At 35.8% G+C, this 25956-nt stretch overlaps 1 protein-coding gene across 1 annotated transcript; it reads left to right on the plus strand.

Annotated features, from left to right (window-relative positions):
- LOC141343986 (UDP-N-acetylglucosamine transporter-like) lies at positions 1-25388 on the plus strand. The gene is made up of 8 exons (XM_073848702.1): positions 1-117; positions 1668-1926; positions 5196-5350; positions 6608-6730; positions 10065-10239; positions 10384-10502; positions 10599-10732; positions 24827-25388. The coding sequence occupies exons 1-8, from the start codon at positions 22-24 to the stop codon at positions 24915-24917; spliced, it is 1152 nt and encodes a 383-aa protein (XP_073704803.1). The 5' UTR covers positions 1-21; the 3' UTR covers positions 24918-25388.
- Positions 25389-25956: the final 568 nt, after the last annotated feature.

Below are 25956 nucleotides of genomic sequence, written 5' to 3' on the forward strand. Positions count from 1 at the left end.
TCTCAAGTTTACTCAAGTCTGATGTATGCTCTCTCAGTACCTGCACTGAAAGGATACTGTATCCACAAGACTGAATGCAAACTCAGCAATGACACCGCTGTAATGGTTTTAACTGGGGTGAGTGAGGATCATTGATCTGTGAAAGTTTAGAGTATATATTGTATTGTAAAGAGATGTGGAATCTCAAGGCATGATATATTAGTGTTTTTATTTAATGCCAGAATGCATGAATATGCATGAGCACTAAAGGTAGGTGGCTTTTTCTCATGATTTTATTTTAAAATGGCTCACACTGACAAACTGAAACAGTTGCATGATTTTTGTGATGGTTCCCTTGAGGTGTTAATAGCCATTGGCCATTATCGCTTAGTGATGTATAATGCTCTAATGGTTTGGAGGCATGGGAAAACTATTAGAAGTGCATTAGTAATGCATTATGGGTTTATACCAAGTAGTGATGTTAATTCTTTACTCTGTATTAATGAGTTTCTTCTGAAATTATATGAAAATGCTTTTTATATTTTTTTTATTAAAATTTAAAAATATATATTTTGAATCATATAAATCCAGTCTTTTGCACTTTTTTTAATGTTTTAAAAGCATAAAAACCCTACTGAACCAAACATTTGAATAGTACTGGTATATACACATGAAATCAGTCAAAAGATTTTTAATGTTTTTAAAGAAGTTTCTTCTGCTCACAAAGTGTGCATTTGTTTGATTCAAAGTACAGTAAGAACAGTAAAATTATGAAATATTATTACTATTTAAAATAACAGTTTATTATTTGAATATATTTAAATTTTTGATTTATTTCTGTGATTTTAAAGCAAATTTTTCAGCATCATTACTCCAGTCTTCAGTGTCACATGATCCTTCAGAAATCATTCTAATATGCTGATTTGATGTTCAAGAAATATTTTTAATTATTATTGTTATCAATATTTTAAACAGTTAAGTGCATTTTGTGGATTCTTTGATAAATAGAAAGATCCAAAGATAAGCATTTATCTGAAATAAAAAGCTTTTGTAACATTGTACCATTCAAAAGCTTGGAGTAAGTATATATATATATATATATATATATATATATATATATTTTTTTTTTTTTTTTAATTTTTTTTTTTTTTTGGAAAAATTATAGAAATTAATACTTTTATTTAGCAAGGATGCTTTAAATCGATCAAAAGTGATGATAGTCATTTATAATCTTACAAAAGATTTCTATTTCAGATAAATGCTGTTCTTCTGAACTTTGTTCATTAAAGGAACCTGAAAACATTCTACTCAGCTGTTCTCAACAAAATAATAATAATAAATGTTTTTTTAACAGCAAATTAGGATATTGCAATGATTTCTGAAGAATTCTGTGACTGGCGTATTGATTCTAAAAATTCGGCTTTGAAATCACAGGAATAAATTACATTTTAAAATATATTTAAATAGAAAAGTTATTCTAAATAGTAAAAATATTTCAAAATTTTACCGATTTACTTCAAATTAAATAAATGCAGGCTTGGTGAGACGTTTAAAAAAACATTGAAAATCTTACTGTTCAAAAACTTTTGACTGGTAGTGTATTTGCCAATGTTTCCATATCCCATGTCATATAAAAGGATATCATGTTTTATTGATTTCTTTTTGATCTCTCTCTTTGTCTCTTTTAGACTAACCAGGGACTTCCATCCCTGTCCCCTGTCTCTGTATCATCAGAGGTGTCCAGTATCTCCATGTCGTCCACCACCTCACAGCTGAAGTATGTGTCTCTGGGGGTGCTGGTACTGCAGACCACCTCTTTGGTGCTGACAATGCGTTACTCGCGCACGCTGCAATCCGACGGGCCACGCTACCTGCCGTCGTCTGCTGTAGTGTGTGCTGAAGTTCTTAAGATTGTCGCATGCATGCTGCTTGTCTTCAAAGATCACAGTGAGTTTGCAACTCCTCAACTCTGATGTGTGAAAACCAGTGTGTTCTGCAATCTGTAACTTGTAACGTATTAGATCACTAGATAGTAGTTTTGTTTTTTTTCTTATATGTGTTTGTCTGTCTTCATATCACTGTTTTGTTTTGTCCTTTCTTGAGATTCTTCTTGGGATTTATGTCATTGAACGTGTTTATTCTATGAAAGGTAATTGTGATTTTTTTTGTCACAAATCAAACTTTTTTTGTTTATATATCACAATTTAAACTTGATTTTATGAGTTTATATCTCATAATTTAAACTTTATCTTCTCAGTTCTGAGTTTATATCACAATTCAAACTTTTTTCTTCTCAATTCTGAGTTTGTTTCACAATTTGAATTTTTTTCTCTCAATTCAGAGTTTATATCACAATTCAAACTTTTTTCTTATATCTTACAATTTAGACTTTTCTTGCAATTCTAAGTTTTTATCTCTCTATTTTTATCTCATGATTCTGAGTTTATAGCTTACAATTCAAACTTTTTTCTTATATCTTACAATTTAGATTTTTTCTTGCAATTCTAAGTTTTTATCTCTCTATTTTTAATTTTTCATGATTTTTCATGATTCTGAGTTTATAGCTTACAATTCAGACTTTTTTTATTATGATTCTGAGTGTGTCTTACAATTAAGACTTTTCTCACAATTATGAGTTTATATCTCAGAATTTAGACTTTTTTTCTTGCAGTTCTGAGTTTATATCTTACAATTCACTTTTTTCTTGCAATTCTGACTGAGTTTTTATCTCACTATTTGATTTTTTTCCCCGCATGATTCTGAGTTTATATCTTACAATTCAGACTTTTTTTATCATGATTCTGAGTGTATCTTATAATTTCTGACCTTTTCTCGCAATTTTGAGTCTATATTTCACAATTCAGACTTTATTTTTGTGATTCTAAGTTTATCTCACAATTCAGACTTTTTTCTTGCAATTCTGAGTTTTTATCTCACTATTCAGACTTTTTTGACGAGTTTATGTCTTACAATTCGACATTTTCCTTACAGGTTTGAGATTATAGCTTACAATTCAGACTTTTTTACAATATAGACTTTTTCCTTGCAATTCTGAGTTTAAATCTCACAATATAGACTTTTTTATGCAATTCTGAGTTTATCTCATGTTGGAAGTTGTCGGTATTCTAAGAATACCTACTTCCCCCCAGTCCGTTTATCCGCCCTTTAAATAAAACAGTTCGAGTCTGCGTTAAAGTTTAAAGCCAATTTAATAGTAAAGTCAAAGAGTGCTGAGCTCAGGATTCCAGAACAGCCAATATCAAATCTGACATTCTGGGCAGTCCAGGAATGTCTCACAAAACTAAATGCAAGTATTTATATTCTTGATCTGCAGGTCTCTCCTCCTGATATCGTTCGACCATTCTCCTCCAATCAGGGCCTGTTATCGCCAACCGCTCCTGCACAGAAAAGAAAATACAGCCCCATCCCATTCTTCTTCTTAGAGTGACCAAAAGTCTAGTCTAAAGTGACCTTCAAATTGCTACTACTTTTGCAGGGCTTCTTTTCTCCTACGTGCCTGTAAACAAAGGTTTCTCAGAAATGACATAAATGTAGAGAGTTCACAACTACACACACACATTTTACTAAACAGATTCTGTTACATAGTGTACACTTTGTCTTTTCATAAGCACAGAAAATCCAAAACACAAATTTAAAAGCATTTAGAAAAAGTATTTTCTACACTCACAATATAGACTTTTTTTCTTGCAATTCTGAGTTAATATCTCACAATTCAGGCTTTTTTCTTGCGATTCTGAGTTTATATTTTACAATTCAGGCTTTTTTCTTGCGATTCTGAGTTTATATCTCACAATTCAGGCTTTTTTCTTGCGATTCTGAGTTTATATCTCACAATTCAGGCTTTTTTCTTGCGATTCTGAGTTTATATCTCACAATTCAGGCTTTTTTCTTGCGATTCTGGGTTTATATCTTACAATTCAGGCTTTTTTCTTGCGATTCTGAGTTTATATCTCACAATTCAGGCTTTTTTCTTGCGATTCTGAGTTTATATCTCACAACTCAGGCTTTTTTCTTGCGATTCTGAGTTTATATCTCACAATTCAGGCTTTTTTCTTGCGATTCTGAGTTTATATCTCACAATTCAGGCTTTTTTCTTGCGATTCTGGGTTTTTATCTCACTATGCAGGCTTTTTTCTCATAATTTTGAGTTTATATCTTACAATTCAGGCTTTTTTCTTGCGATTCTGAGTTTATATCTTACAATTCAGGCTTTTTTCTTGCGATTCTGAGTTTATATCTTACAATTCAGGCTTTTTTCTTGCGATTCTGAGTTTATATCTCACAATTCAGGCTTTTTTCTTGCGATTCTGGGTTTTTATCTCACTATGCAGGCTTTTTTCTCATAATTTTGAGTTTATATCTTACAATTCAGGCTTTTTTCTTGCGATTCTGAGTTTATATCTCACAATTCAGGCTTTTTTCTTGCGATTCTGAGTTTATATCTCACAATTCAGGCTTTTTTCTTGCGATTCTGAGTTTATATCTCACAATTCAGGCTTTTTTCTTGCGATTCTGGGTTTTTATCTCACTATACAGGCTTTTTTCTCATGATTTTGAGTTTATATCTTACAATTCAGGCTTTTTTCTTGCGATTCTGAGTTTATATCTTACAATTCAGGCTTTTTTCTTGCGATTCTGAGTTTATATCTCACAATTCAGGCTTTTTTCTTGCGATTCTGGGTTTTTATCTCACTATGCAGGCTTTTTTCTCGCGATTCTGGGTTTTTATCTCACTATGCAGGCTTTTTTCTCATGATTTTGAGTTTATATCTTACAATTCAGGCTTTTTTCTTGCGATTCTGAATTTATATCTCACAATTCAGGCTTTTTTCTTGCGATTCTGAGTTTATATCTCACAATTCAGGCTTTTTTCTTGCGATTCTGAGTTTTTATCTCACTATGCAGGCTTTTTCCTCATGATTTTGAGTTTATATCTTACAATTCAGGCTTTTTTCTTGCAATTCTGAGTTTACAGTTTATAATTCTGACTTTTTTCTCGCAACTTTGAGTTTGTCTTACAATTTAGAGTTTATTTTTTCTGCTATTACGAAAACAAGCATAATGTTCAGTGTCCTTTTTCTGGTAACATCATTGAAACAGCATTCTCATTCTCAGGAGCTCAGAGCATGAGAGGAGAGTTGTGCCTCACTGCATAAGCTCACTGTCTAATGTGCAGTGCTGTATGTGCTTCTTAGGTTTCAGTGTTCGTGCAATGAATCGGGTGTTGAAGGAGGAAATAATCAACAAGCCTCTGCTGACGCTGAAGTTGGCCATTCCCTCAGGTATCTACACCCTGCAGAACAACCTGCTCTATGTGGCTCTGTCAAATCTAGATGCAGCTACCTACCAGGTGAGAAAGCACAAAACCAGAGGAAGAGCTTTAGGAAAGTTTCCAGATCATTTGAAACCTAGTGATGGGGAATTCAAAGAACCATAGATTCATAGGTCAACTTGGCACTTCATATTAATATTTTTTTTCAGTTAATAAAAGAGTAAATAAAGAGAAAATAAACCAGTAAATAAAATGTTATTAATACATTTCATTACCATACAATATGTTATCATACAATATGTGTATGAAATTTCCAGAAATATTATGCAGTGTTATTAAATAATGTTTGGAACGCCACCTACAAACATTTGTGTTTACTTGAGATATTCAGCACTGTAATATCCTAAGTGGAGCCAAACATAATAAATAGTCAAATATATTCAGTTTTAACACTTTTTATTGTTATAAATGTATTTATATTTATATATAATAAGCTATAAAGATAAGTTAATTATTTAGTGAAATATAACCTTCAATTAATCCCTCTTTTTGTCACTCTCCAATTCAAATGTTTGTTATATGTACAATTTTATGAAAGACAAACATTCAAGTTCTGCAGAAAGCGGCTGACATTTCTACAGAATTGAATTCTGTATGCTCCATGAAAATAATTGTTGTGTATTTACATTGCCTGGTGAAGAGTACGCACAAACACATTTTAACCATTAACAGTGTTGTAAAATAAACAAATGATATGATATGAACTGGTCTGGTGCTGTAAAGCTAAAAACGCTTAAAATAGGATGAAAAATTATCTTACAAATTGGGCATATCAAAATCTGAATAAACAGTAAATTTGTTAAAATTCAGACAAGAAATGCATAATTTTTTTGTAATACACAATTGAATGTGATGAGAAATAAAGCACTGAACCGCTTTCAGCATATTAGGCATATTATGCTCTTCAAGGATGCATTTATTTGATTAAAAATACAGTAAAAACTTTAATATTGTGAGATATTATCACAAATTAAAATATTTAATTAGCATTTTTATTTGAATGGTAAAACCTATAATATTGTGAAATATTATTACAATTTAAATTAATTTTAACTTGTTAATTAGTCCTATTATTATTTATTTCTATATTAATAATATACATTTTAATATATTTTTGAACATGATTTATTCCTGTGATGCCATTCTGGATTTTCAGCATCAATACTCCAGTCTTCAGTGTCACGCGATCCTTCAGAAAGAATTCTTAATAAAAAAATAAAAATAAACAGACAAATTTTTTAGGCCTACCAGATTTACCTTCTCATTGTTTTCCAGGTTACGTATCAGCTGAAAATTCTCACTACAGCCCTGTTCTCTGTGTCCATGTTGGGCAAACAACTCAGCATTTACCAGTGGCTCGCACTAGTTATTCTGATGACTGGAATTGCACTTGTCCAGGTAAGTAGCCTTGTGATTTGTTTATCTATATTGTTTATTTGTTAAAATTGAGTTTACCGTTAGCATGTTGCTAACTTAACCATTCTATATTCTAATAAGCATAAAAATAGATAACAGACACTAATATTGTTTAAAATAGTTCATTCTAAAAAGGTTACTTATGTCCCTTTTTACAAGATGTAAAATAAGTCTCTGATGTCCCCAGAGTGTGTGTCCCCAAAGTTTTACATCAAAATACCTGACATATAATTTTTTATAGCTCGTTAAAATAGCCACGTTTAGAGTATGAGTCAAAACACGCCATTTTTGTGTTTGTCCCTTTAAATGCAAATGAGCTGGTGCTCCCGGCCCCCTTTTCAGAAGAGGGCGGAGCCTCAAGAGCTGGCAAAAACAAAACAAGCCAATCTCACACACTGAAAATGTCAGAAACTCTCAGTAGTGCGGTTCAGCCTTATACAGTCAAGCCTGAAAATATTCATTCCCCTGGCAAATTCTGACTTAAAGTTACTTTTATTCAACCGCCAAGTTTTTTTTGACCGGAAATGACACAGGCTTCTCCCAAAAGATAATAAGACAATGTACAAGAGGCATCGTTGTGGAAAAAAATATTTCTCAGCTTTTATTTACATTTGATCAAAAAGTGGCATGTCCAAAATTATTCATACCCTTTGCAAACTGTCACAGTCAATGGGAAAATCCAAAGTTCTATACCATTCCAAATAGTCTAAGCTGTTCTAAAGCATCCTAATTACCCTGATTCATTGGGAACAGCTGTTTTAATCAACTCAACAGGTGAAAAACAAGCTCTCTGCTGTTGGTTTGTGGACAGTCATGGCTAAGACAAAGAAGCTCACTGAGGACCTGCGGCTGCGCATTGTGGCTGCTCACAAGTCAGGAAAGGGCTATAAGACCATATCTAAATGTTTTGAAGTTCCAGTGGCTACAGTGCAAAGTATTATTAAAAAATACAAGACGTTCCGCACTGTGAAAAATCTCAGAGTACGTGGTCAGAAGCCAAAAGTGACACCTGTGCTGGCCAGGAGGATAGTGAGAGAGGTAAAAAAGAATCCAAGGATCACCACCAAGGCCATCCTGATGAATCTGGGCTCTGCTGGTGGCAACATCTCAAGGCAGACAGTCCAACGGACACTGCACACCGCTGGGTTCCATGGACGCAGACCAAGGAGGACACCACTTCTCCAGATAAGGCACACAAAAGCCCGCTTGGCCTTTGCAAGTGCTCATCTGGACAAAGAAGAAGACTTCTGGTCTTCTGTTTTATGGTCAAATGAAACTAAAATTGAATTGATGTAGCCTTCATTTGGCTTAAAAAAGGAGAAGCCTTTAACCCTAAGAACACCATCCTCACTGTCAAACATGGTGGTGGGAATATAATGTTTTGGGGGTGTTTTTCAGCCAGTGGACCAGGGAACCTAATCACAGTAAACGGCAAAATAAAAAAGGAGCAATACAATAAAATTCACAACAACAACATCAGGCAGTCTGCAGACAAACTTGGCCTTGGGCACCAGTGGACATTTCAGCATGACAACGACCCAAAACACACAGCAAAAGTGAAGAAATGGTTAGCAGACAAAAACATTAATGTTTTGCAGTGGCCCAGCCAGAGTCCTGACTTAAATCCAATTGAGAATCTGTGGAGGGAGCTAAAGATCAGGGTGATGGCAAGGAGACCCTCTGACCTGAAAGAGTTGGAGCTCATCGCTAAAGATGAATGGGCAAAAAGACATGCAAAAAGCTGGTCAGCAATTATAGGAAGCATTTGATTGCTGTAATAGCCAATAAAGGCTTTTCTATTGATTATTGAGAAGGGTATGAATAATTTTGGACATGCCACTTTTTGTTCAAATGTAGATAAAAGATGAGTAATAATTTTTTCCACAGTGATGCCTCTTGTACATTGTCTTATTATCTTCTAGGAGACGTCTGTGTCATTTCTAATAAAAAAAAAATCTTTGAATGAACGTTGAATAAAAGCAACTTTAAGTCAGAATTTGCCAGGGGTATGAATAATTTCGGGCTTGGCTGTATGTTCGAACTAGAATCAGTTTAAAAGTCAGTCATCTGATTGTACTGTGGATAATAAATGGAGGTTTATGAATTACACAGATGGGGAGCACAGTGCAATACAAATAATGACAGCTGGTCTCTTAGTGCAATTGTGTGCTATCACAAACTTCCCGCTTGTGTTTATAATCTTGACAAATTCAACTGCATATGCAACTTTGGTCCCACTTTACATTAGGTGGCCTTAACTACTATGTAGTTGCATTTAAATTAATAATTTTGTACAGTGTACTTATTGTGCACATACATGTTTTCACATTGTACTTATATTTTTTAAAAACCTATATGTAATTACATTTGTAATTAATTTCTGTAATTACCACTGCTGACCCAAAAAGAGTAACATTTTGAAATATGTTTTCTATTTCAATATATTTTCAAATGTAATTTATTCCTGTGATTTCAAAACTGAAATTTTAGCATTGTTACTTCCGTCACATGATCCTTCAGAAATCATTCTAATATTCTGATTTGCTGCTCAAAAACCATTTATTATTATTATTATGTTAAAAAACAGTTGAGTAGAAATTATTTCAGGTTTTTTGATTAATAGAAAGTTCAGATGAACAGCATTGTAAATGTCTTTATCATCACTTTTGATAGATTTAAAGCATCCTTTCATTGCTAAATAAAAGTATTAGTTTCTATAATTTCCAAAAAATATTTTTTTTGAATAGTATAGTGTATAATGTTACAACAGGTTTTTTTTATTTCAGATGTATTCAACTGTTTTATTGATATTGATGATGATAATAATAATAATATTAATAAATGTTTCTTGAACAGCAAATCAGCATGATCAATGATTTCTGAAGGATAATGTGAAACTGAAGAATGTTAGTATTGATGCTGAAAATTTTGCTTTGATCACAGGAATAAATTACATTTTAAAATATATTAAAATAGAAAGCTGTTATTTTAAATAGTAAAAAAAGATATATATAATATTATATATATATATATATAATATTTTATAATATTTTGAAACATTAAAATATTTAGTTTATTTCAAGTTTTATATGTATTATTTTATATTATAATTATTTATAAATTAATATTTATTTATAAATATCGTTATTTCGTTGTTTATTTTACTCAAATTTTTAATTTTTTAAAACGTACTATTTCTATAATTCTAATTTAATTCTGCTTTAAATATTTGAATCCCATTTGAATTATGTATTTTATTTTAATTAATAAAGTAAATATGACTCCTCCTTTGTTTCTGTTTGACCTGAACCAACAGTGGCCAACAGAAGTTACATCAAGCACCAAACAGGAGGATCTGACCGCCGGCTCTCAATTGATGGGTCTGCTGGCGGTACTTGTGGCCTGCTTCTCCAGCGGATTCGCTGGCGTGTACTTCGAAAAGATCCTCAAAGAGAGCAAGCAGAGTGTCTGGGTCCGTAACATTCAGCTAGGTAAATAAAACAACATGTACCTAGAAGCCACCCAGCAACCTATTTTTAACTTTAAAAAAAACAAAAACACTTTTAGTTTTGGTAGCCATTGTGCCAAGTTTAAGTTTCAGGAAATATGTGTGTTTTTTCCATCGCCCTTCTCAGGTGTATTCGGACTTATTTTTGGACTTGTGGGAGTGTTTGCGTATGACGGAGAAAGAGTGCAGGAGAATGGACTTTTCCAAGGGTACACCGGTCTGACATGGACTGTGGTGGCTCTTCAGGTGCATATTCACTTTTTTATATAATAGCACAAGCACAGACCTGCATGCCACATTGTTTCTAATTCATGTTAAACATACTTCACATACTTCCTATAGGCTTTGGGTGGGTTAGTCATTGCGGCTGTCATCAAATATGCAGATAACATCCTGAAGGGCTTTGCCACATCCATCTCAATCATTCTATCCACCCTCATCTCGTATTTCTTGTTGGAAGATTTTGACCCTACTAGGTAAGACACTTGCTCTAAAACTCATCCACTTGGGTCTTTCTCTGAAAACTGTGCCAGTTGTGTCCCCTAATACTGGTAAAATTCACAAGATACTGAAAATGCACAGTACAAGCATATTTGACTTTAAGAATCATCCCCCCCATAAACTCACACAAACAGTTGTGTCAACAACTAGCAATCTTTTGATTAGTTTACATTTATTCAATAAGCAAATGATTTTATCTAAAGCGATGCAGAGTATGTTTGTGTAGATCCACACACAAGCACAAGTGTTTATTTTTGTACTGTTCTACAACATCTTTGTTTGTTAAGCGTGTCTCCTTACTAAAGAACTAAAGAAAGAAAAAAATGGTCAATTTACATTTGTGTCGTTTTACATGTTCAAATTATGCCAGAACGCATTATCATTTCCTTTGAAGAAGCCATCAAACAGTCCATTTGTACCAGGTGTGTCAAAGACGTGGCATGGGAAACATTTGTGTTTATTCATTATATTGGTCTGATATATTCTATTTTAGCTACAGCAGAGCAGATACGCTTTAATTTATTGCGTTGCTTGTTATATCTTGGAGCGGGAGATCGTTTCTTTTAATTACACAGACGATATTTGCGTTTGTCGCCTGAAACCCGATCTGCGGGTGACACAGCTATTGTATTGTTTTAGCAGTGGGAAAGTGAATTTCTCACTTTACATTACACATTTCAGTACCCTAAAAAGGCGTTTACACAGAACATATATTTAGATTCCACTGCGCTGCTTTTCCATTGTGGACATGCACTAGGTAAACATGTTTGAACATTGTGTTTGTGTCTTGCACATAATACACACTGGTGCATCTCAAAAAATTGGAATATCGTGAAAACATTCATTTTCTTTTGTGATTTATTACAAAAACTGAAACTTTCATATATTCTAGATTCATTACATTCAAAATAAAACAATTCAAAACATTTTTTGTTGAAAGTCAAAAATCCAATATCTCAAAATATTATAATATTTATATTTGAGTTTCATTAAAGGTGCCTACATAGAAGGTATATGGCTTAGGTAAGGGCAAAAATTCTCCAGAAATGGTTTTACAAGTCCATTTTCAACCCTAGGATTTGTCCCTAGAATGAAATTGTCTGTTATTACCTTATATGGGAGGTTCATGAATAATAATGATATGCCCTGCTCTGATTGGTTGTTTCACAGAGCGGCTCATTTAGCTCTCACACAGCAGGAAGGAAACATATTGAGAAAAATATATATTTAATTACAAGGCCGCTTAATATGCAGGGCATTGAAACTGCCCTTTTGAATGCACGATAACTTTTTACTTTCACTTTTGAGATTTGCAATAGCACGTGCTCTGTGTAACATTATACTACAGCAGCAGTACTTAGCACATATTTTACAAGTTTAGATGCTTGTCAGCAGTTATCAGTATCTGTAAATCATTTGCCATTGTCCATGCAGTCATCTCTCCTTATTCTGTTTATGTGGTAAGTGAAATTTTATGTACTGCAATGTAACAGGCTACCACTAGCAAGAAGATAACAGTGTCCTTTTAGTGGCTCATCTTATTTCCGTGCCTTTCTGAGTACAGACACCAGCCCGTCCCTGCACTTAACATCTCGTGCACAACCAGGAACATAATATTTATTTCCGTGATCTGCCATTTTCGCTATTGCCCTTGCTTTGTTTTTTCACAATAGCCTACCCTCAGAACTTCTGATGATTCGGCTATGCAAATGTTGGGGGCGTAGCTATTAATGATCCCAACTATAACGTCATAGTCGGTGCTATGTTGAAATTAGCCACTTTTTCATTTCTATGGCACCTTTAAATGACCATCCCTACCTTATAAATCCTGGGTATTGCCTGTTCTTTGAAACCACACCATTGGGGAAGACTGCTGACTTAGCAATGGTCCAGAAGACAATCATTGACACCCTCCACACAGAGGTTAAGTCACAGAAGATCATTACTGAAAGGGGTTGTTTACAGAGTGCTGTATCAAAGCATATTAAAGGCAAAGTTGACTGGAAGGAAGAATTTTGGTAAAAAAGGTGCACAATCAACAAGGGATGACCGCAAGCTTAAGAATACTGTCAAGCAAAGCCGATTCAAACACTTGGGAGAGCTTCACAAGAAGTAGAATGAAGCCAGAGTCACCATCAAGAGTCACCATGCTCAGACGTCTTCAGGAAAGGGGCTACCAAGCCACTTCTGAAACAGAAACAATGTCAGAAGCACCTTACCTGGAATAAGGAGAAAATGAACTGTACTGTTGCTCAGTGGTTCAAAATCCTCTTTTCAGATAAAAGTACATTTTGCATTTCACATTGAAATCATGATCCCAGAATCTGGAGGAAGACTGGAGAGGCACAGAATCCAAGCTGCTTGAAGTTTAGTGTGAAGTTTCTGAAGTCTGCTGGTGTTGGTCCACTGTGTTTTATCAAGTCCAAAGTCAATGCAGCCATCTACCAGGAGATTTTGGAGCACTTTATGTTTTCATCTGCTGACAAGCTTTCTGGAGATACTGATTTGTTTTTCAAGCAGGACTTTAGAACCTGCCCACAGTGCTAAAAACCACCAAAACCACTTCCAAGTGGTTTGCTGACCATTATATTATACTTGTTTGGCCAGTCGACATGCCTGACCTGAACCCCATTGAGAATCTATGAGTCAATCCAACAATACAGATGAGCTGAAGGCTCAATAGTGCCTCAGCAGTGCCACAGGCTGATCACCTCCATGCCACACTTCACTGCTGCTATAATTTGTGCTAAAATAGCCCAGACCAAGCACTGAGTGCATAAATTAACATAATTAATGAACTTGAACTTTTCTGTTTTGCAAAACCTTTTTTTTTGCTTGATTTTAATAACCTAGACTTCAATAATCTAGTATAATCTAGACTTTAATAATCTAGACTTCAAGCAGTTTGGGGGCAGCCGTGGCCTAATGGTTAGAGAGTCGGACATGTAACCCAGTGAATGTACAGCACTCTCTCCACCCTCAATACCACGACTGAGGTGAATCCCTTGAGCAAGGCACCGAACCCCCAACTGAATTATTATTAATTCGTCACTATCATTAGGATATGTCCCCAAAACCTTCAAAATAGCTGTTATTAAGCCACTCATTAAAAAACCACAACTTGACCCCTATGAATTAATTAACTACAGACCAATTTCGAATCTCCCTTTTCTGTCAAAGATACTAGAAAAGGTAGTATCCTCACAATTATGCTCCTTCTTAGAGAAAAATGGTATCTGCGAGGATTTCCAGTCAGGTTTTAGACCATATCATAGTACTGAGACTGCTCTAATTAGAGTAACAAATGACCTGCTATTGTCAAGCGATCGTGGTTGCATCTCTCTATTAGTGCTACTGGATCTTAGTGCCGCATTTGATACTATTGACCACAACATTCTTTTAAATAGACTTGAAAATTATGTAGGCATTAGTGGTAGTGCACTGGCATGGTTCAAATCGTACTTGTCTGACCGTCATCAGTTTGTGGCAATAAATGAAGAGGTATCATTTAGATCGCAAGTGCAGTATGGAGTACCTCAAGGCTCAGTGCTAGGGCCATTACTTTTTACGCTTTACATGTTACCCTTGGGAGATATCATCAGGAAACATGGTGTTAGCTTTCATTGTTACGCTGATGATACTCAGCTCTATATTTCTTCGCAGCCCGGCAAAACATATCCATTCGAAAAACTAACAGAATGCATAGCTGATATTAAAAACTGGATGGCGAATAACTTCTTACTGTTAAATTCTGAAAAAACAGAGGTATTAATTATTGGACCTAAAACCTCCACAAGTAATGACCTAAAACACGGTCTAATACTAGATGGCTGCTCTGTAAATTCGTCATCATCAGTTAGGAACCTAGGCGTCCTATTCGATAGCAATCTCTCCTTTGAGAGCCACATTTCTAGCATCTGCAAAACCGCATTTTTCCATCTTAAAAATATATCGAAATTACGACCTATGCTATCAATGTCAAATGCTGAAACATTAATTCATGCGTTCATGATCTCAAGGATAGATTATTGTAATGCTTTATTGGGTGGTTGTTCTGCACGCTTAATAAACAAACTCCAGCTGGTCCAAAATGCAGCAGCTAGAGTTCTTACTAGAACCAGAAAGTATGACCATATTAGCCCGGTTCTGTCAGCACTGCATTGGCTCCCTATTAAACATCGTATAGATTTTAAAATCTTGCTAATTACTTATAAAGCCGTCAATGGTTTAGCTCCTCAGTACTTGAACGAGCTCCTATCGTATTATAGTCCTTCACGTCCGCTGCGTTCTCAAAATTCTGGCAATTTGATAATACCTAGAATATCAAAATCAACTGCCGGCGGCAGATCATTTTCTTATCTAGCGCCTAAACTCTGGAACAATCTACCTAACACTGTTCGGGAGGCAGACACACTCTGTCAGTTTAAATCTAGATTAAAGACACATCTCTTTAACCTGGCTTACACATAAAATCATTAACACATTTCTATAATTCAAATCCGTTAAAGGATTGTTAGGCTGCATTAATTAGGTCAACCGGAACCGAAAACACCTCCCATAACACCTGATGCACTCGTTGCATCGTAAAAAGAATGGCATCTACGCTAATATTAGTCTGTTTCATTCTTATTCCGAGGTCACCGTAGCCACCAGACCCAGCCTGTATCTGGATCAGATGGTCACTCCAGTCCCCCGGATCCAATCCGTACCCAGCTTAGATCATGGATCACCACCTAGAGATGACTTCAATAGCCGTGGATGTCAACCAGATGAGCTCCAAGGCGGATCATCAATAAAGACCTCGCCAACCTTGACGGCCATTGGCACTACACCACAGGATCCTGATGAGTTCTCTACAATCAGACATTGGTACAAACTGTTGTTTGGTCTGGCCAGAGGAGAACTGGTCCCCCGACTGAGCCTGGTTTCTCCCAAGGTTTTTTTCTCCATTTCTGTCACCTGTGGAGTTTTGGTTCCTTGCCGCTGTCGCCTCTGGCTTGCTTAGTTGGGGACATTTTCCAGCGATATCGTATACTATTTGAACTGAACTGACGATGATATCACTGAATTCATTGATGAACTGCCTTTAACTGAAAATTGATTGTTACAATAATGCGTTACTTACACACTATTGTGCTGTTTAAATACTGTGCAGTTGCTTTGACACAATCTGTATTGTAAAAGGCGCTATATAAATAAAGGTGACTTGACTTGACTTGCTCCCCGGGCGCCGCAGCAATAGCAATATGGCTGCCCACTGCTCCGGGTGTGTGTGCACTTGGATGGGTTAAATGCAGAGCACAAATTCAGAGTATGGGTCACCATACTTGGCCTCATGTCACCTCCTTTCCTTTCTAATAAATATTCAAATTTTTTGAGATACTGGATTTTTGACTTTCCTGAGCTGTAAGCTCTAATCATCAAAATTAAGACAAAAAACATTTGAAATGTTTTACTTTACATGTAATGAATCTAGAATATATAAAAGTTTAAATTTTTGAAATAAGTTACCCAAAAAATAACTTTTTAATTTTTTGAGATGCACCTGTATATGCACTAGGCGTGGGTGATATGACCATAACCTTATATCATGATATGAGTAATTTTAATTCTGTTCAAACTGTGTTTGAACAAATTCATCTTGATAATGTCAGATAACTTTCATAGACTTCAATAATCTAGAAAGGTATGCAATGGATTTCAGTCAACCAAAAAACTGTCAATACTTGACCAATTACCAAGCAATGCATAATTTTGACCAGTCTGTGGTTAAAGAAAAAACACTTAAGCAAAACATGGTCAGGTCAAAGTGTCTGAATAATTTTTGGTCCCAATTTTTCATCAGTTTTATTGGTAGTCCAGTTTTTGGTTATAATATGTCACAGTTTATTTTATTTTGTTATCCTCACTTACATAAATAAACTATAGTGTCCTTCACCCACTAGTAAAAGTGGTTTGACTGCGTATTATGATATAGTTATTTTTTGCTTTAAATAAGGTCAATTTTTTTTTATATTTCTCTTTTGTTGTTTGATTGACATGAAGGACAGCAGGAATACTGCCCGCATCTGTTGAAAAAGCTGTTTGCTTTCACTTAAGACTTAAGTGTTTATGAGAATACTTGCAAAAATGGGCATTTTGACATTCAAGAGTGTGTATTTAACCGTTAAGGCCTATAAAGCGGCAAAACTAATGCTTTTCTTTCCACTTGTTAAGTCTCATGTCACACGTTATCACTTCCAGGTTCAAATGCTTTCAAATGCCACAAGAAAGCAACAAACGTTGCTAATATACACTCACAATCAAGGTTTGATTGAAACTTTTTCACTCACCAGCCAATTTGGCAACTAAATTTTTAAGTTACCGGCCATTCCTAACTTCTACTAGGCAATTTTTTAAAAATAAATAAATAACAAAAAAAAAAAGCTGGAGGTAAACCAACAGCTTGAGGCTGTCCAAACTGAACGTGACAAAGCGACTGTTGCAAATCATTTGTACTTTGTCAGTATGTCAATAAAATGAGGCGTTTTTACTGTCTGGAATTTGTTGAGCCGTGCCGCACCCCATCCAGTTTAGACAACATCACTTATAATGGATTCTATCGTATTTTGTCCAGTATAGATACGTGTGAGTCTTCAGGCGTTTTTAGACTTTTGCTTCAATGTAATGGAAACCAGCGCACCTGCCGTGCTGTTATTTGTTGTGTAGTGATGGGTATGTTCAAGTAAGCTAGATATGCACAGATGCTTCGCAATTAGGCTGTATTTAATATATCATGATGAGTTCAGTATTTGCACTAAATCTGTTCAGATTTGGCTTACATGAACTTCCCCAAGACATTAATCAGTGAACATAATTTACGAAAAGTAGCACGCCAATTTGGCTAGTGTTTTGACAGTGTTACCCACCACAGTTGATTTTTACCTGCATTTGGCGAGTTGGCAGGTGTTAATTTAAACCCTGCTCATGATGTGATATAACCCTGTTGAAAAAAACAGCATATGCTGGTTAGGTAGGTTTTTGATGCTGGTTTTAGCTGGTCCTTAGCTGGTCATGTTGCTGGTCAAGGACCAGCATAAACCAGCAAAGGACCAGAATAAATGTATGTGAACAAACACATAGTACTCTCAAGTAAAATGAGTAGAGGCTTGGACCCAAAAACAGCTTTCCTTACATCACGACTTAACAAGCAGATACTCCTGCATTCTAGAAGCACCATCTTCATGTCTCTCAGACAGTGCACGCATATAGCAAAATGAGTTCTCTTTTGCTGCTAATTGTTTTGTGTGCTAATTAAAACATAGGTCTTCAACCCTGCTCCTGTGGACCCACTTTCCTGCAGAGTTTTGCTACAACCCCAATCAAACACACCTGGACCAGCTAATCAAGGTTCAGGATCGCTTGAAAAGTCGCAGGCCAGGTTAGAAAGAAACTTTGCAGGACCCAGCAGCAGAGTTGAAGACCTATGTTTTAAAGGCTGAAAATCACGTGTTTTCACTGGTGGACAGTAGGGGTGCAACGGTTCTACATACTCACGGTTCGGTTTGTATCGCGGTTTTAGAGTCACGGTTTCGGTACGGTTCGGTACATGTGCTATGTTTAGTATAGTATAGTAAAAAACTATACTGTCAAATAAAAATAAAGAAGAATAATCTAACTACAAGCAACAGCACAAATAAATACAATTGAGTAAAGATACAAATAAAATAAACATTTTTAGGTAGGTCTAACATTAGTTTTTAGGTACAGAAACTGAAAAAATAATCAAATGTAAAAAAGCATTGCATATTTTACAATATAAATTAAAGCTTAATCTTTATTAACGTCACAAAAGCTACTCAATAAAGAGCAGTGAGTGATTTCCTTGTGTCACGTATCTGGTTTATCCTGTCATCATGAACTCTTGCACCACACTTCATGGACTTCATTCCCCACAAGCCACTGCACTAATCACTGCATTCACCTGCTCTCACTTTACTGATTACCGCTCACAGCTGCACCTCATCACACTGACTGCATTTAAGCTTCTCACACACACAACCACTCTGCGAAGTCTTATTGTTCCTTCTGGTCATTATTTCCGAGCGTTTATTCCCGTGTTTGATTTCCTGTGTTTTTGATTCCTGGACTCCTTCCCGTGTTTTGATTCTCGCTGCCAGCCCCGACCTTTCTGCCTGTTTTGACCACGATTTCTGCCTGCCCCTTTGTGTTTGTTTTGTATCAAATAAATGCTGCAAATGTATCCGCACGTCTCTGACCCTCCTTGTGACACCTTGTTGTTGCTGTTTGAATAATATTAAGAAATTGCGGTCACTTTGAATGCGCTGATCCAGTGCACTGATACTGAACGTTTAGCCGGCTATGTCTGCTAGGAAACTTACCAAGATGGGCATTTTGACAATTTTTGTGTGAATTTGTCCATTCAAACTCAATACTTAAAAGAGAGCTTAATATTTGCGCGCGTTTGGAGGCGCGGGTTTGCGCGCTTCAGATGAGAGCACACACAGATCTTCTCACTGCGCGCGAACTCGCGTCTTATGGCTCTTAAATGTTTAAACTGGCAAAGCTTAAAAAAATAGTTTAAATAAAGATAGCAATGTGTGCTGTTCGGGTCTTACCTAAACACGCATGCTATCAGCACCTGGGAGATGACGGAATCACTGATTGCTCATATTCCAGTATACAGCACTCGCATGGTTTGTCCACGTTGTAATGTATTGGGAAGCCAGAATGCGCATCCATCAACAGAAACATACACTAGCATAACCCTGTTTGTTTTACGTGTTGTTATTTAAAACAAATCATTTTACAGATGCATTGTCAGATTTATGCTGAACCGCGGTCCTAGTGCATATCGAATCGTGTGTGGAGAACCGTACGGTTCAATTTTTTACCGAGAACCGTTGCACCCCTAGTGGACAGTAACCAAGTAGTTGTACATTTTTAAAGTATCTGTACTTTACTGGAGTAGTTTTAGTTTGAGTAACTTTTACTTTTACTTCACTACATTCCAAACCATAAGATCGTATTTTTGACTTCACTACATTTCATAAAACATATCGTTACTCCTTATTATACAGTAAGGTCAATAAGTATTTGATCACCCTGTGATTTTGCAAGTTCTCTTACTTAGAAATCATGGAGGGGTCTACAATTTTCAGCATAGGTGCATTTCCACTGTGAGAGACAGAATCTAAAAATAAAAATCGGGAAATCACATTGTATGATTTTTAACAATTTATTTGTGAATTACTTGCTTATCAGCCCCAGTCCGAGGGACATTGACAGTCATCATTAGCCTCTTCCATTTTCTGACAATTGCTCCAACAGTTGTTCTTTTTTCACCAAGCTGCTTGGCAATTCCCTTTCCAGCTTTGTGAAGGTCTACAATTTTGTCTCTTGTGTCTTTTGACAGCTCTTTGGTTTTGCCCATGTTGCTACTTAGACTTTGGCTGATTGTGGGGTGCACAGGTGTCTTTATGACAGCTAACGACCTCAAACAGGTGCTACTAATTTAGAATCATGAGCAGAGTGTAGCTGGACTATTGAAAAGCAAAATAACAGGTCTTTGAGGGTCAGAAATCTGGCTGATAAGCAAGTGATCAAATACTTATTTGACACAGTAATTCACAATTAAATTGTTAAAAAAATCATACAATGTGATTTCTGGATTTTTATTTTTAGATTCTGTCTCTCACAGTGGAAATGCACCTATGCTGAAAATTGTAGACCCCTCCATGATTTCTAAGTAAGAGAACTTGCAAAATCACAGGGTGATCAAATACTCATTGACCTCACTGTATATCACGTGCTCCGAGACGCAGTAACGGTGTCTGATTCATGAACAAACTGATTCTTTTCAACGAACCTGTTAAATCGATTCGTAAATCGCACCAAACAATTAATTTACAAATTGGACTGATCCGATTGCAGCTGTTCTCGAGTCAACAACTCACTGATTCAAATGAGCCGTTTAGAGCGAGTCTCCAGTGAACTGAATTCACAAGTAAGAACCGGGAGATCTTGTGAGTGCTGATGTTGCGAAAAGTAAGTTACTATTTTAGTATTAATTATTGTAACGGTCAGTTTTTTGCAAACTAAATCTGCTCTAAAGGGTGATATTTTTAAGTCCACACTGAAATGCTTAAATTCAGACAGATTAACGTCAGTGTCTCTATGATTTAGGTCAAAAAACGAAACATTAAAATAACACAGATTAAGTAACTCCAAAAGCACGTTCATATTCCTCGCTGCTGTAACATTCGTAGTTTTATTAAAATGTCCTATGTGACGTCTGTTTTTATATTGTTAATCAACGGTATACATTTTTATATTTTTTGGAAAAACTAGCCGAGTAGACAGATATGAATGTTTATTCACTACCATACTGAAAATAAGTAAATATTGTTAGCTAACAAGTTGAGGTAATTTTTAGATATAAAGTCCAAATATTTTTATTCAACCACCTAGACAGATTACATCTGAGGGAAAAAGAAAGGATGTTCAGAACATGGTAACTACAGTAATAATGAAAGTGGGAAGTGATGCACTCTGGGGACATTTGGCTTGAGAAGTGAAAACATATTAAAATGTAATTATATTTTCCTTAAAATGTTCTTCAGTCCTTATTCTCCTATTCTTCATCCTTATATCATATATAACTGTGGCTTTCTGCAAAACCACAAGCTTTAAAACATTTTTCTTATTGGTGAAAATTAGATTGTCAAATCTGTTTTCTCTCAGGTACATCGCAATGAGCATTACTACATCACTCTCGTCAATGCAGTCCATATCAACAACAAAAGTATATCTTGACTCCATTATTTTGGGAACATCCCAGGTATTTTGAGCAGTAGGATTATAAAAAATATATGCTAATATTAAATTAAATGAAGTAGCCTATATAAAATTGCAAAATAAATCTATCAGTACTTTTTTTACTTAAGTACATAAAAAATAGAGTACTTTTGTACTTTCACTTGAGTAAAATTGAAAAAGGAGTACTTTTACTTTTACTGGAGTAATATTTTATTATATGTATCTGTACTTTTAATCAAGTGCTTGATTTGTGTACTTCGTCCACCACTTGTTTTTAAACAGCAATACTTAAAAACACATGCAAAGATATGTTTTTGTGACCAAACATCACATGAACATGTAACTGCGATAGAGATGATAGTCCAAAATCTCTATTGGTTGACAAATTTCTAGCGGTTAATCGTGTCTACCAGTATATCGCCCACCCCTAATATGCACATATAAATCATTGTATAAATCAAGCACTCAGGTTAAAAAGTTTAACTTTAACAAACACCTATTTAGACCTCGTCTTCGACTCCAGGATTTGGCTTTTCTACGGCTTTGTATTAATGTTTTTGTATTAAAGCCTTGCGCGGGACTGTTTTATTATTTCCACTCCCACAAACATTCTAATATTGAATATAATTTTCGCGGAGTTGCTATAAATATGCAGAGTATTTAAAGCAACACTAAGTAACTTTTCCCTCAATGCTCCCTCTACAGGTTAGAAGCGGAATTGTCCATTACCGCTGTCGTAAATAATTTAGCCTACCGTCGTGTCACATGCACGTTATTTGTTTGAAAGGCTATCCAGGACCGGCTTTGGAAATAACGATGTCCAGTGACAAGGTAGAGTATGTTGTATGACTTTATAAAAGTATGAAAACCTTTTGTGAAGCCTGCCGTGAAGCAAGTCGCATTTGTAGTATCATTTGAACTACAAAACCGCGACCCGACGACCCAAACTTACATAGTGCTGTTATGGCTGATAGAGGGTCGCAAAGCGAATATGAAAGTGCCGTTTCACCCTGTTATGAGTTGATGAACCACTGACATGAGTTCGGAAACATTATTTTAAGGTAAAAAAAATTAATTAGTGGGGCTTTAAATCACTTTGGATACAGCGTGTGTTGGATGTAGGGTTGTCAAATCCACATTTTTTTTCACGGAATCGGGCTGGACTTGTCTACTCTTGTAATTTTTGTCTACTCCTGCTTTGGCGTTGAAACAATGAAGGACTGTTTACAGCTCACTCAGGGCGTACATGTAGTCAATACAAAACAATAGTTGAATTTATAAAAATGGCCCCATTCAAAAGTTTACCTACACTTGATTACTGTGTTGTTACCTAAATCTTCCGCAGCTGTTTTTTTGTTTAGTGATAGTTGTTCATGAGTTCCTTGTTTGTCCTGAACAGTTAAACTAGCTGCTGTTCTTCAGAAAAATCCTTCAGGCCCCATTGTTTGGTTTTTCAGCATTTTTATGTGTTTGAATCCTTTCCAACAATGACTGTATGATTTTGAGATCCATCTTGTCACACTGAGGACAACTGAGGGACTCATATGCAACTATTACAGAAGATTTAAATGCTCACTGATGCTTCAGAAGGAAATACAATGCATTAAGAGCTTTTGAATTTGAAGACCCTGCTGAAAAAAACAGCTAAAACCAGCCTAGGCTGGTTGGCTGGTATTAGCTGGTTTAAGCTGGAAGTGGCTGGTTTTAGCTGGTCTCCCAGGCTGGTCAGGCTGGTTTTAGCTGGTGGTTTTCCAGCCTGACCAGCTAAGACCAGCCTGACCAGCCTGGCCAGGCTGGAAAAGTGGCCAAAACCCCTCTAAAACCAGACTGGTTGACCAGCTAAAACCAGCTAAAACCAGACTGGTTGACCAGCTAAAACCAGCTAAAACCAGACTGGTTGACCAGCTAAAACCAGCCAACCAGCCTAGGCTGGTTTTAGCTGGTTTTTTCACCAGGGGATCAGGGTAAATATAACTTATTTTGTCTTCTGGGAAGCAAGTAAATATCTTCTGTAGCTTCTGAAGGGGAGTACTAAATAAAAAAAAAAATGCCATTTAGGCAAAACAAGTAAATTGTACAGATCTTTATACTGTTCAAAAGTTTTCACACTCTGGCTCTTAATGCATTGTGTTTCCTTCAGTGAGCATCAATGAACATGTGAACCTTCTGTAATAGTTGCATGTGAGTCTCAAAATCATACAGTCATTGCCGGAAAGGGTTCAAATACACAAAAATGCTGAAAAACCAAAGAATTTGTGGGACCAGAAGGATTTTTTTCTGAATAACTGACAAACAAGCAAACAAACTCATGAACAGCTATCACTAAACAAAAACAAAAAAACACACAGCTATGGATCATTCAGGTAACAAGTATTAAGAATCAAGTGTATGTGAACTTTTATAATTCAACTATTATTTTCTCTTGTGGACTATATGTAAACATCTTTTTAACAGATTCTGCAAGGTGTATGTAAACTTTTGACTTGAACTATATGTAAATTCATGATTATGTATTTATTCATTTATAATGTATGTATTTGTTAGTATTCAGTAATCTATTCAAACTTATAGGTTATACATTTGAAACATACTGTGACAGGGTTGAAATAATCTTAAAGTGATAGTTTACCTAAAAATGATACTTCTTGTCATGTGGTCCCAAACCTGTAAGACCTTCGTTCATCTTCAAAAAAGAATTAAGAAATATTTTTTTTTAATCCGAGAGCTTTCTGACTCTGCATAGACAGTAACACAACTACAACATTCAAAGACATTGTTAAAATAGTCCATGTGACATCAGTGGTTCAACCGTAATGCTATGAAGTTACAAGAATACTAAATCTAAAACATCTTCTCAAGGTCAGAAAGCTCTTAGATTTCATTAAAAAATATCTTAATTTGTGTTCCAAAGATGAACGAAGGCCTTACAGGTTTGGTACAACATAAAGGTCAGTAATTATTAACAGAATTTTCATTTTTGTGTGAACTATCTCCGTAATATCATTGGGAACGTCTCCCCCCTGCGGTGATCACCCAATGTCTGTGACAGCAATGTCCCCAGTAATTTCAGCCTGAGATGCGAAAATATGATTTCTTGGCAGTTCAGTGGTAACCTTTTCAAATGAAATTATTTAATAAACTCCTGATATTTGCCGGCATAAATGGCAACGTTTCTCGGGAGTGACCCACTTTTTGCACAGTGCAGAGCTTAAGGAAAACTAATCTTTTCTTTTTTCTTTTTTCTTTTGCAGTGTTTTTTTCCTGGGTGCGATGCTGGTTATCGCTGCTACGTTTCTCTACGGGTATGCGAGCACACCTGCGGCTAACACAAGCAAAGTATAGAAGCCTGGACATGGGATGATATACAACCCAAAACAATCATCATGAGACTCTACTTCAGGTGAAGTTCAGGACAACAGAATCAATGATGCTATTAGAAATAGCACAAAAACACCCAACCATCCAAAACATGAACTGTCTGCTGTATCATTTCATGATATCAATACACTAACAATGCAGTGAACACACAACCAAAAGTAGAGCTATGAAACCCAAACTACTTCTGACTTATTAGGATTTTTTGTTATACTCAGCTGAGGACATCTAAGGACTTCGCTTGAAAAGTGTTTACATACAATGGGAATCTCGGTGACAGAGCTTCTCAAATGTTACAGTTTTCATATTTATTTTCTGTGCCGTACAATGGCATATTGAGAAAGAGATTGTTTTACGTGAATGTATCCTTTGAGAAATATCATTGCCTCAAAGACAATAAAAAGTGTTTCTAAAATGTCTTCCTGTCAAGTTATGGTAATAAAACCAAGTTGAACCTCATTGCATGGCATTGTGGGAATGCTTATAAGAGATCAGACTCTTGCGAGATGCTCAGTGCACTTTTATTAGTCCTTGAATGAACAGAGTGAACTGTCAGACCTTGTTGCTCCTAGCTGGGGGTTTCAGTGGAAATATATATGTTGCATCACAGTTTGTTTTATGCAAAAAACGACTTGCATGCAAGAAGGGAGATGAAAAATCAGTTCCCCCCAACTGGGTCTTTCTCGCCCGTAATGCAATGCTATGAAACTTTTCCACAGTAAACTCAGTCTCTTCCATTGCATAGACACATTTTGCAGTGGGAAAGCATGTGGATATGAAAGAAAAGGGGGTTTTAACAATTGAAGTAATTTTTCTCATTCCTGCATGTACTGTTCTGTAAAATGTCGAAACCTTAAAGTAAAACCGCTTATTTGCTGCTGGTGTTCATGCATTTTCAGATACTGAGTTCATACGTTCAGTGTATCTTTATTTAGATGATCATCTTGAGGAGGAATATGGCTTTGACAGAGATACAGAAGATGTAACTGAGAAATGATAGCGGGAG

This window comes from Garra rufa, chromosome 10 (genome assembly GCF_049309525.1).
Source record: "Garra rufa chromosome 10, GarRuf1.0, whole genome shotgun sequence".
NCBI classification, from domain to species: domain Eukaryota; kingdom Metazoa; phylum Chordata; class Actinopteri; order Cypriniformes; family Cyprinidae; genus Garra; species Garra rufa.

What these genes read in the sequence shown, in the direction of transcription:
- LOC141343986 (XM_073848702.1), top strand. Translation starts at nt 22, where the DNA reads ATGTATGCTCTCTCAGTACCTGCACTGAAAGGATACTGTATCCACAAG. An exon ending in CTGTAATGGTTTTAACTGGG is followed by an intron (nt 118 to 1,667) that starts GTGAGTGAGGAT and finishes TGTCTCTTTTAG; the next exon opens with ACTAACCAGGGACTTCCATC. An exon ending in GCTTGTCTTCAAAGATCACA is followed by an intron (nt 1,927 to 5,195) that starts GTGAGTTTGCAA and finishes TGTGCTTCTTAG; the next exon opens with GTTTCAGTGTTCGTGCAATG.